The following is a 13386-nucleotide window of genomic DNA, read 5'->3' on the forward strand; positions in this document are numbered from 1 at the left end:
TTTCTTTACTTCATTATGGGAATACCATATTCTTTTGGGCTTCTTCCCACCTACTGGCTGTTTTATCTCAATCTCATCTACTCTTACAGGCCTCAGTAACTATCTATTTACTAATGATTTCCATATTTCTATCTCTAACCAAGATATTTCTCTTGGTTTCCACAAGAAGTGGAAGCCTGCAAGAAGGCTGACCTACACACTCCCACAAACTCAGATAATTAAAAACTAAATGGATTATCTTCTCCCCCAAACCCATTTGTTAAGAGTCCTTCAGCTCAGTGAATGGAAGCAACATTGACCTCATGGCTCAAGCCAGAAATCAAGGCACATTTCTGCCTCAGGTCCCATATTCTCTCCATCTACTTCTCTCCCTAGTTCAAGTTCCCTAAGCTCTCTCATCAAAATTATTACCTTACTAAATGGTTTCCCTGAATTCCCTCTGATCCCCTCCCATTCACTGCCCACAATGAAATCTGACTATTATTTTAAAATCATGTGTATGATTGTGTCACTCCTTCAAGGATTCCCCATGCCATAGGACAAATTTGAAGCTACATAAAATGACTGGTAAGGACTTACAGGATTTGGCCTCTGCTCACATTCTCAGCCACTCTTCCCTAGCCTATAGAATATTAGTTTCCAAATTTGCCAGGTTTGTGTCATGATTGTTTACATTTGCTAATGCTGTTCCAACTGCCTAGAACACTGCCTCACCAACTATTTCCTCATGTCTCAGCTGAGATGTCTGCAATAGAGGTACCTTTTATATATAATTCTACACTTCCTCCTTCACAGTTATTTGCCATGCTTTATTATTTGCCTATTTACTTGTCATTCCCATGAGATGGTAAGTTCCATGAGGGCAAAATGTGTATCTGTTTTGTTCAGGCTACATCCCCTGTGCCCAGTACAGTGCCTGAAACAAAGAAGGCATTTAAAAACTTTATCAAATGTATTAAGCATATTCTCATCACCAGCAAAGTATCACAGCACAAGTGAAAACATCTTGGTGACAGAATTCTGGGATCTTTCCTTTTGTATATAACTTATTGCTATAAGCTTTTGGGATTAGCTTTTGTTCTGCCTCAAGTCTTCCTCCTAACTGGCCAAATAATTATCTTAGAGGAATGAATCACCTTAAAGGCACCATCTGTAAAACTTTGTTAGTCCCTTTTTACTTTCACAACTTTTACTGAGTGACTACTACATACCGGGTACTATACCAAGATCTGAGAATATAACATGAGCAAAAATAGACGTGGAAAAGCACTTTAAAATATCACTTTACATATTCTGCCTACTACACAGCCATGACCCTCCTCCTCAGTGCTTTAAACATGCATAAAGATGCACTCAGTTGACACCCTAATATGTTCCCTCTTTTTAACCGTTAACACCCTGACTACATGCAGAATTTTGTTATCTTTGAGAATCAAGCACTCTGTGAATTCCAATTTTAAAATTCTGTTTTAACAACATCCTCTTTGGTCTTCCACAATCACACTGAGACCTCTATAAACATAGTATTTCTATGTGTTTAGATTTTCTTTAATTTTTCTCATCAATGTTTAATAGTTTTCAGTGTAATAGGTCTGATTTTCTCTAAGTATTTTATATTTTTGATGCTATTACAATGGTATTTTAAATTCAGTTTCTCATTGTTGCTAATACACAGAAATACAAACAATTTTGGTATATTGATCTTCTGTCCTACAATCTTAATAAACTTACAGCTTAGTTCTTTTAACTTTACTGTAGATTCTATAAAATTTTCTACAGAAATGGTCATGTCATTTGTGAATAAAGAGTTTTATTGCTCAAAATAAAAAAAAAGATACCACTTCACATCCACTGGAATAGTGATAATCAAAAGATAATAACAATATTGGGAGGATACAGAAAAACTGATACAGTGTTGGTGGGTATATAAAATGGTATAGCCACTTTGGAAAAAAACAGCTTGGCAGTTTCTTCAAAAAGTTAAAACATAACCTCACCATATGATCCACTGGTATTCTTAAGTTATCCTATTTCTATTCCCCACTCCCCAGTTCCTGGTAGCTTTGTAGACCAACAGCTCCCAAATCATGGTGAAAAATAGCAGCCTAGTAGCCACCAGAGGAAGCTGTATCTCCTAGCTATAGGGTTGGATCTCCTCCAAAGCCCCATTCTCAAGTAACAGTCATTATCTAACATGTCTGTCAGATTACTGGAAAATTCCACTAGAAGGCTTGTCTTCACTGACCTAACTCAGAGCTTGCCGGGGGCAAATGGCCTTTGTCAGAAACAATTAGCTGCTACTAAATAACATTATAGCCACCTGAGGGAGCTATAACAGGACAAACAACAAGCTGACCAAAATACTTAATTAAAAAGAGAGGCTGGGAGTGAGATGTCCATAAAGGATTTGGAAAGTTCCAACATGAAGGGTACATGCCCAGCTGTGCACACACTAGGAAAGACCTGAGATTGTCCCTAAGCTCTCAAGTCTGGTGGAACTTAGGTTCTACACAAGCAAGAAGGGCTAAGTTGTAAACTCTCTGCCTAATCACTGAAGATATGCCCCAACACAGAGAGAGAAGGAGCCCTCAGTAAATACCCAGTAAATATGGCTGAGAGATTTATTAGTTTCAAGAGTTTAAGGAAATCTCTGTTCAAACATTAGCTGACCATTAAACTAACTGAGCAGAGACTTCAGTGGTCACACATGACAAAGAATACAGACTTCACAAATTAGTTCAGGAAAATAACTAAAAGTTACAACTGCAAACCTTGAGACATGGGAAATTCTGATCTCAAGATTGCCACAATGTATTATTTTACATGTCCAGTTCTCAACAAAAAATTACAAAATTTCCAAGAAAATCCCCCCAAAAAGGTGTGCAAAGAAAGATATATGGCCATGCATGAGGGGAAAAAGCAGTCAATAAGAAGCTTTGCCTGAAGAAGCCCATACATAACCTGAGAGAAAAAGACAATTCAGTTCATTTCAGTTCAGTTGCTCAGTCAGTCCGACTCTTTGCGACCCCATGAACTGCAGCATGCCAGGCCTCCCTGTCCATCACCAACTCCCAGAGTTTACTCAAACTCATGTCCATTGAGTTGGTGATGCCATCCAAGCATTTCATCCTCTGTCGTCCCCTTCTCCTCCTGCCCTCAATCTTTCCCAGCGCCACGGTCTTTTCGAATGAGTCAGCTCATCGCATCAGGTGGCCAAAGTATTGGAGTTTCAGCTTCAACATCTGTCCTTCCAATGAACACCCAGGACTGATCTCCTTTAGGATGGACTGGGTGGATCTCCTTGCAGTCCAAGGGACTCTCAAGAGTCTTCTCTAACACCACAGTTCAAAAGCATTAATTCTTTGGCGCTCAGCTTTCTTTATGGTCCAACTCTCACATCCACACATGACCACTGGAAAAACCATAGCCTTGACTAGATGGACCTTTGTTGGCAAAGTAATGTCTCTGCTTTTTAATATGCTATCTAGGTTGGTCATAACTTTCCTTCCAAGGAGTAAGCGTCTTTCAATTTCATGGCTGCAATCACCATCTGCAGTGATTTTGGAGCCCCCCAAAATAAAGTCTGACACTGTTTCCACTGTCTCCCCATCTACTTGCCGTGAAGTGATGGGACCAGATACCATGATCTTAGTTTTCTGAATGTTGAACTTTAAGCCAACTTTTTCACTCTCCTCTTTCACTTTCATCAAGAAGCTCTTTAGTTCTTCACTTTCTGCCATAAGGGTGGTGTCATCTGCATATCTGAGGTTATTGATATTTCTCCTGGCAATCTTGATTCCAGCTTGTGCTTCTTCCAGCCCAACGTTTCTCAAGATGTACTCTGCATATAAGTTAAATAAGCAGGGTGACAATATACAGCCTTGATGTACTCCTTTCCCTATTTGGAATCAGTGTGTTGTTCCATGTCTAGTTCTAACTGTTGCTTCCTGACCTGCATACAGGTTTCTCAAGAGGCAGGTCAGGTGGTCTGGTATTCCCATCTCTTTCAGAATTTTCCACAGTTTATTGTGATCCACACAGTCAAAGGCTTTGGCATAGTCAATAAAGAAGCAGAAATAGATGTTTTTCTGGAACTCTCTTGCTTTTTCAATGATCCAGTGGGTGTTGGCAATTTTATCTTTGGTTCCTCTGCCTTTTCTAAAAGCAGCTTGAACACCTGGATGTTCACGGTTCACGTATTGCTGAAGCCTGGCTTGGAGAATTTTGAGCATTACTTTACTAGCGTGTGAGATGAGTACAACTGTGCAGTAGTTTGAGCATTCTTTGGCATTGCCTTTCTTTGGGATTGGAAGGAAAACTGACTTTTTCCAGTCATGTGGCCACTGCTGAGTTTTCCAAATTTGCTGACATATTGAGTACAGTGCTTTCACAGCATCATCTTTTAGGATTTGAAATAGCTAAGCTGGAATTCCATCACGTCCACTAGCTTTGTTCGTAGTGATGCTTCCTAAGGCCCAGTTGACTTCACATTCCAGGATGTCTGGCTCTAGTTGAGTGATCACACCATTGTGATTATCTGGGTCGTGAAGATCTTTTTTTGTACAGTTTTTCTGTGTATTCTTGCCACCTCTTCTTAATATCTTCTGCTTCTGTCAGGTCCATACCATGAAATGTTCCCTTGGTATCTCTAATTTTCTTGAAGAGATCTCTAGTCTTTCCCATTCTATTGTTTTCCTCTATTTCTTTGCATTGATCGCAGGGGAAGTCTTTCTTATCTCTCCTTGCTATTCTTTGGAACTCTGCATTCAAATGGGTATATCTTTCCTTTTCCCCTTTGTTTTTCACTTCTCTTCTTTTCACAGCTATTTGTAAGGCCTCCTCAGACAGCCATTTTGCTTTTTTTGCATTTCTTTTTCTTGGAGATGACCTTGATCCCTGTCTCCTGTACAATGTCACAAACCTCAATTCATGTCCATAGTTCATCAGACACATTATCAGATCTAGTCCCTTGAATCTATTTCTCACTTCCACTGTATAATCATAAGGGTTTTGATTTAGGTCATACCTGAATGGCTTAGTGGTTTTCCCCACTTTCTTCAATTTAAGTCTGAATCTGGCAATAAGGAGTTCATGATCTGAGCCACAGTCCACTCCCAGTCTTGTTTTTGCTGACTATATAGAGCTTCTCCATCTTTGGCTGCAAAGAATATAATCAATCTGATTTTGGTATTGGCCATCTAGTGATGTCCATGTGTAGAGTCTTCTCTTGGTTGTTTAAATATGTTCAAGGTAAAAGGAAACCATATCTAAAGAACTAAAGAAAAGTATCAACAGAATGTCTTACCAAATAAATGATATCAATAAAGAGAAAGAAATGATTAAAAAAAACTAAGCGAAGGAGGAAAAAAAACAGTATCAAGAAAGCAAAAAGGCAACCCAGAAGAGAAAATAATAGCAAATCATGTATCTGACAAGGATCTTCTATCCAAAATCTAGAAAATACAACTTGACAATAGGAAGACAAATAATCCAATTTAAAAATGGGCAGAGAACTTGACTAGACATTTCTTCAAAAATAAACAAATATAAACTTGTTTTAGATATGACATCAAAAGCAAAAGCAATCAAAGAAGTATGCTCAGTCGTGTGCAACTCTGGGACCCCATGGACTGTAGCCCACCGGGCTCCTCTGTCCATGGGATTTCCCAGGCAAGCATACTGGAGTGGGTTGCCATTTCCTTCTCCAGGAGACCTTTCCGACAACCCTGGGACTGAGCCCAGGTCTCTTGCGTCTCCTGCATTGGCAGGCAAATTCTTTACCACTAGTGCCATCTGGGAAGCCCAGACAAACTGGACTCCAAAGTATCTGGAGACAAAAATGCCTCTTCTGAATTTTTCATTTAAGTGGAATTTATACTTATGTGTTTTTTGCATTTGATTTTTTTCAACATGTTTTCAAGTTTCACTCATTCTGTAGGATGCATCAGCAATCCATTCCTTTTTGAGGCTGAATAAATCCCATTATATGGGTATACTTCATTTTGTTTATCCATTCATCAGCTAATATACATTTGTTTCCACTTTTCAGCTATTTTGAATAATGCTTATATGACATTCCTGGGCAGGTGTTTCTGCGAACATATGCTATCAATTCTCTTGGATAGATACCTAGGAGTAAAATTGCTGGGTCATATGCTAATTCTATGTTTAACTTTTTGAGGAACTGCCAAGCTGTTTTCCATAGCAGCTGCACCATTTTACATTACCACCAGCAGTGTATAAAGGTTCCAGTTTCTCAATTTCCTTGCCAATATTCGTTCTTGTCTATTTTTTAAATTACAGCCAGCCTAGTGAGTGTGAAATGGTATCTCACCATGATTTTTGATATGCATTACCATAATGACTCAAGATATTGAGCATCATTTCATGTGCTATTAGCCATTTGTATATCTTCTTTGGAGAATGTCTACTAAGATTTTAAATAAATATACTTGCTATTATTCTTTGCCCATTTTTAAATTGGGTTGTCTTTCTATGTTGAATTGTATTTTATATAATCTAGAAACTAGTTGCTTATCATATGTGATTTTCAAATATTTTCTCCCATCTGTGAACTGTATTTCTACTTTCTTGATTGTGTCCTTCAATGCACAAAAGTTTTTAATTTTGATGGAGTCCAATTTGTCTATTCTGATTACTTTTGCTTTTGATGTCATATCTAAAGAATGATTGCCTGAAAAAGAAAAAGAATGATTGCATAATACATGGCCACACAGATTACCACCTATGTTTTCCTCTGAGTTTTATAGTTCTGGAGCTTACATTTAGGTCATTAATCCATTTAGAGTTAATTTTTGTATATGATATGAATTATCAAATTTTGGATTCAAACAGTTTGATTCTCCTTTATTTTGTAGTGAAATGCTCCCACAATATATAGAACTCCATATTACAATGATAACAATTCTGCTCTATTAGCTCTATGTGCTTGAACTTTTTTGATTCATTTTATTAGTTTCAAGATCATTTACATTTTTACTCCATTTTGATTCTAGTAAGCCATTTTTGTTTGTTTTAGTGAACTATAGTTGAATCAAAATATTGTGTCAATTTCAGATGTACAGCAAAGTGATTCAGTTATATACATATTATTTTGCAGATTATTTTCCATTATAGGTATTACAAGATATTAACTATAGTTCCCTGTGCTATAAAGTAAATCCTTGCTGTTTATCTATTTAACATATAGTAGTTTGCATCTGTTAATCCTACTCCCAGTTTAGCCCTCCCACTTCCCCTTTGGTAACTGTAAGGCTGTTTCCTATGTCTGTGAATCTGCTTCTGTTTTGTATATAGATTCATTACTATTATTTTTTAGATTCCACATTTAAATGATATATTTCTCTTTCTCTGTCTGATTTAACTTAGTATGATATTCACTAGGTCCATCCATGCTGCTGCAAATGGTAATGTTTCACCCTTTTTCATGGCTTAGTAATATTCATATGTGTATCAATGACATCTCAATTGTCTGTTAAGCCCTTGGGTTGTTTCCTTATGTGCCTGAATTTAAACACCTAAGTTCAAAATTCTTATTTTAATTTTACCTCCTCTTTGAAGTTTTCTGCTCTCAGACTGGTGTCTCCCATTATTCAAGAAATGTTTTTAGTCTACTACAGGCAAGACACTATAGGGATAGAGATAACTATATCTGACTCCCCATCAGCACTGTTTATTGAGCACTTAAAATATACCTGACACAGTGCTAAACACTATGTAGCTATTACCTAATTTGATCTTTACCAAAAAATCTGTGAGGTACTATATAGCATTATTTTACAGATGAGGAAACTGAAGCTCCAAAAGGTTAGATAATTTTCCTGGGGCCACAGAGTAATGGGACCACCTTTCATTATGTAACTGTGAGCTACACAAGTTGTGTGGTTATCTATAGATAAGCCACTAGGTAAAAATCTAGCATAGTCTGATTCCAAAGACTGTGTGCTGTTAACTATTACATTATACTGCCTCGCCTTGGATCCATTTGGGCAAGGAAATTACAATCTGAGTCCTAGATGCCATTACAACAAAGCTGCAACAGGAGATGCACTATTACTGAGACAGACTATTAGAAATTAAGGTATCTGAAAAAGCTTAGGCTATATAGATGTTATGCCTAATATCACTTACTACGTCTAACTTTACAGAAAGTATAGTTCATGTTGGGAACAAAGTATGTCCATAAAAACCTGCTGAAATAAACAGTAACTAAACAATGTTAAAAGGCAACACTAAAAATCAAAACAGTTGATCTTTTTTTCTTTCTTGATTTAAAAGACAAGGCTCTACACTCCTCAGCCACTTTCTCTCCTTTCTTTCCCTAAAGGCATCCACATTCTCTTGCCATTCCCCTGGCTTAATTTCCAGTTCCTACTTCCTGACCTCCCATCATCTGGGCTGGCTTACTTTCGATGTCTTAATATATTTTCACTAATAAAAGATGCCAGAGTTGACTGCTGACTTTTCCATACCTCCTTAGCATCTCAGAGTTGGTCTGCTTTATGGTTACAATTATTGTGTGTTCAACATGGTTTTTGGTTCTGTGACTGAATTATAAGGTAGTAATTCCCCCAACCTTCTTTCCATTTTCACAATGTCAATATTGCACAGAAAAATAATTTTAACAACTTTCATAAAAACAGAACGTTTAAAAGGCACTTACAATTCACGGCTTTCCTATAGTTTGGGTTATTTTTAAGCACTTACATTATTATTGTGAAGATATTCAATTGCTCGAAGAATCTGGAAGAGGTATTTTCTAAGTCGTTTACTCTCTAATCCGTGACAATAATGTTGTAACTCATCTAAAACTGTGTGGTCAATAAATTCAAACACCAAATGAATTTTCTTTTTCTGTCTAAAAACTTCAACCAGATTGACCAGGTTTTCATGACGAAATTGCTATCAACAAAAGAAATGGATTTTTAATAAGTATCTCATGCACCATAATTTGCACATATAAGACTCATATAATTTTAAAAAGAGGAATATTCTGTTTCTTTTCCTCCATGCATTTCAATAAAAATTTGTTGATTTGCTTACATTCCTACTTTAAATATTTATCTATTTCATAGTTAATATTTAGAGAACAAAGGGAGATATATTGCTTTACTTCAAGTTGACATTTGCTTGCTTTCTAAAATAATTCAGAGTTAACATGCTGAAATGTAACTTTGTATTCTGCTAAGAGATATTGTCCTATCCTTTACATTGGTTGTGATTAAAAGGTCCTTATGGTTTCAAATGGGCATGAATTCCAGTGCCACTGAGCATGTAATCAGAATTTATAGAAATTAATTACTGAGTTTGGTCCTGAACTCTCAAGAGTAAAATGTTAAGTTCCAGATGGAGGTTATAAATTCATCACACCGTAACAAAAAGATATAAAAATATCTAGAAACTTTTCATATATGTGAAATACCAATTTACATCCATAGGAAATTTATATAAATATACAATTATCTGTGGGTACATTTTTGCTCATTGTAAGATTCTATCAAGCAATGAAACACGTTTTTACATTGGTAAGCACTCACTGCAAGTAATTTCAAAATGTCAATAATGGAATATATCATCTTAGAAAACTAAAAGAGGTTTAACATTTTATGCTGCTTATTCTATTTTTTAACACACTGACTTAATTACAATCAATTCTCAAATATTTAACTTTTTCAAATTACCAAAAATATTTATTCCTTTGGTTAAAAATTAAGGGGTATATTTTCAATGTTGAATTCATCAAAAAGTTAACTTGGATGAAAAAAAATTTGCCTTTATTCCAATGGCACAATATCAATTTTTCTAGTTATCTGTACTAATATATAAACTAAAGTCCTCAAAACATGACTAACAGAAAAACATGCCAAAATATAATGCCGGATTCCTTTCCTATTTTTGCTCCAATTTCCCTGGTTGGTGGGGTGCCAGAGTGCTATAGCAACAAGCTGGCAGTAGAAAAAAAAAAAAAAAAAAAAAAAGACTGCCTTTGGATACTACAATATAATCCTTCAACTGTGGAAAATTACTGTTTTCTTGTCCAGTTGTAATTTTAAAGGCAAAAGCAGAGAAGGGTGAGTGCAAGTTAATAAGCATTAAGGAACATCCATCCAGGGGTACTAGAGAAGGAAATGGCAACCCACTCCAGTGTTCCTGCCTAGAGAATCCCATGGACAGAGGAGCCTGCTTGGCTGCCTTCTATGGGGTTGCACAGAGCCGAACACGACTGAAGCGACTTAGCAGTAGCAGCAGCAGCAGCATCTAGGGATAAGGGATCAGTGACTTCCTCAGATAAACCGTGAAACCCCCAGAAATATTCCACTGTCCTTTTTCAGGTTGTTTATTTTTGTTTTCTTTTATAAACAGAAAACTTTTGTACAGATACTCCCACTAGTTACTCTAACTTATTTAATGAAATTCTAGCAGATAAAAATTTAGTTCTAATTAAGTCATTATGGCAGTTGTTTTTAGACTAAGAATGTTAACTAATCCGAGAAATGTCTCTGGTGGAATTAGATTTGATTAAACTAAAAATTCTACAAGAAATAAACCAATGGGAAGAAAAGTTAGGGTATCTCAAAATAGCTTGAATAATTACAATAGTAAATTGTCAAATTCATCTCTGTGTTCTTGCCACATATCAGTTATTTTTACAAAACAATCAAGAAGGGGAAAAAAAAACTGCTTAAATGCAACAAAGGTGAAAAAAAAGAGCAAAAGATATTGCCTGGGAAAAGGTCTCCTAATCAGATTTCACTTATGGTGCACAAAGTTGCCTTCCAGTATTATTATGTTTTAGGTCATCAGGATAAGGACAGGTGTCTCTCACAAAATCATAACATTTCTACTGATTTTAACTTCCCTTTTCATTGTCTAGAAATAGAGCAGTTCCAACGATCCACAGATGCCTAATATATTTCTATTTAGAAAGCAAATTGATCCATCATATCTAATACAGACTTACAAAGCAAGAAAAGAATATTACTTTTGTATCAGATAAAAATGAACAAGAAAAGAAGCTGTTTTTTTTTCATCACATATAAAACATCTGGACTATGAACCTTAAAGCATCTAAATTCCAATAAACAAAATACATATGTATATATAGATATTTTTTTAAATCACTAGTTTTGTACCCAATCCCTTAGGAATGTTAATGCTCTTTTCTTTACACTTCTTAAGTCTTTCCCTTGGGTGGATCTATCATACCTACATGAAATTCTATCTTGTCCCCTGATCACTCCTCATATTGTTCCCAATGTCTAAAAGCCTACTGGTAATCTTTACTGATTTCCTGTCACCTCGAATTCAACATTTCTAAAACTGAACTAGTTTCCAACCCATGTCTCTTTTGAGTCTCTGATATTTCCATCAATGGCAGCAATCACTGAACCTCAAAGATACCTTTGATTCCTCCTCTTTGTTGCCTTCTACACTTTCACGTCTTCTTTAGTAATATATTACTACTTTCAATTCAAAGTGCTGCATTCTAGCAAGGTCCCTCACATTTAAGGATTCTTGAATTAAGATCAGAACACATTTCCCTATTTTTATTTTCTCAGTCCTCCAATCTATAGTCCTCTATTCTAAAAAAATAATGCTAGATTAATATTAACCATTTCTTTACCCTGAATTCAAAATCTCTTGGAAAATTCAAGTTTTGATTTCTTAGCCTAGAAGACTTTAAAACCTATCTTCAGGGGATTTCCCTGGTGGTCTAGTGGATAAGACTGTAGGCTTCCAATGCAGAGGACCAAGGTTCAATCCTGAGTCAGGAAACTGGATCCCATATGCTGCAACTAAGACCCAATGCAGCCAAATAATTACTTTTTTTAAAAAAGAAAAAAAATGTTTTAAAAAAACCCAAAAAACCTATCTCCAATTTCTCTAATCTCACTTCTTTCCACTCCTGTATAAGAAACTCTACACACAAATGCTCTTTGTCCACTCTGCTCTGCTCTTGGTCCTTTGTCTTGCTTTAGGGTCTCGAGCTTATGCTGTTCCCCTAACCTGGGAAACAAGTCTCTCCCTCTTTCCTAAATCCTACATACCTTTTAAAGCCCAATTCAAGTTCCACCTCCTCCAAGAAATCTTCCCTATCCAGTAGGACTTTGTGTTAATCACTGGCTTTTACTGTGAGTCACTTAAAATTCACTGTTATTTTCATATGCCCTCTTGTCTTTCTGATTAAATAATAAAAGTTCTGAAGAGCAGGTACTGTCTCTCACCTCATTATAGTCACAACATCTGGCACAAACACAGACATTTTTATTAAGTGTTATAAAACTAAATAATCAAATAATTATTTCACATTTGGCAGTTTTTGTTACATTATACACAAGCACATTTATCTAGTATCACTGTAAAATTACAAAATGTACACAATAAGGTAAGCCATCACACTTGTTTTTCTATTCCAAATACCTATGTTAACTGAAATATTCGTTATATAAGTTTTTATTTCATAACAATCTCTTTTTTGACTTACAGAGAGCAATTAAGGTAAAAGAAGCAAACCTTTAGAAACTTTATTTCCCTCATTGCAATTTTGTTGACAGACTTTTCTGGTTTCTCATAAAATATCTTAATGGCCACTATCTGCCCAGTATCTTTATGTTTACACTTCATGACTGTTCCATAACTTCCCTCTCCCACTTTTCCAAGGGTTTCATACATCTCCATTTTGAAGCCCGGTTTTTTCTTCATGGAAAGAAAGGGGGGGGGGGGGGGAGAGAAGATTAAACATTCATACCTTTATTTATTCAACGTGGATAATGCATTATCACAATAATACTTTAAATTACGGGAAAAGGAAAACTAGGATTCTTTTCCACGAGTCCCGTTTGTCTCTGGGAACTCTGCCAGTTCGGCAGCAGGGTGTCTTTCTTTATGTGGCTTCGGCCACCACCAGAACTTGGGGGAACTTGCTACTGTCTCCATCATTCCCACCAAGATTTAAGATGCTCTCACTACATGTCACCTATTCATCATGGGTAGGGTCCCCACACGTCTCGTCAAGCCCCATCAAATATAAGTTTTCCGCAAAGCTGCAGTCACCAACAGATCAGGCCCCGGGACCCAAGAAAACCTTGGTCCCGCCCGCTCCTCAAATCAGGAGACTCAGAGTCCCAGACCAGTGCCGCGCCTCTTTCCCCACCGTCGACCTCGTCCGGACAGCCGCCGCTGCCTCAGCCCATTCTGTGATCCTGCAGCCTGGCTCAGTGCAGTCACAGCGACTCCCATCCTACCTAGCTTGCTAGCTCCCGGCTGCCTACTACCATAGCAACGGGGCAGCAGGTCACTGGCTTGGGGTCTACTGCGCAAGACCGGAAAACCGGCCAGGCCCGACCCGGAAGGGAAAATGGGAAC

The 13386-nt window shown here is 36.9% G+C and overlaps 1 protein-coding gene across 17 annotated transcripts in view; it reads right to left on the reverse strand.

The window, feature by feature from the left end:
- CDKL3 (cyclin dependent kinase like 3) overlaps nt 1-13386 on the reverse strand; it is a 77391-nt gene that overhangs the window by 60460 nt on the left and 3545 nt on the right. For 8 of the 17 annotated variants that reach the window (XM_070465378.1, XM_070465383.1, XM_070465384.1 and 5 more), the window contains exons 1-3: nt 12998-13331; nt 12535-12717; nt 8728-8922 (exon numbers count right to left, since the gene is read on the reverse strand). In XM_070465378.1, the coding sequence (XP_070321479.1) occupies nt 8728-8922; nt 12535-12699 (360 nt within the window). In that variant the 5' untranslated portion in view covers nt 12700-12717; nt 12998-13331. Of the gene's footprint in view, nt 1-8727; nt 8923-12534; nt 12718-12997; nt 13351-13386 lie in introns of those variants that run through there. The other 9 variants (XM_070465380.1, XM_070465368.1, XM_070465377.1 and 6 more) reach the window with 6 other exon arrangements.

Source organism: Odocoileus virginianus, chromosome 3 (assembly GCF_023699985.2).
Source record: "Odocoileus virginianus isolate 20LAN1187 ecotype Illinois chromosome 3, Ovbor_1.2, whole genome shotgun sequence".
In the NCBI taxonomy this organism is placed as follows: domain Eukaryota; kingdom Metazoa; phylum Chordata; class Mammalia; order Artiodactyla; family Cervidae; genus Odocoileus; species Odocoileus virginianus.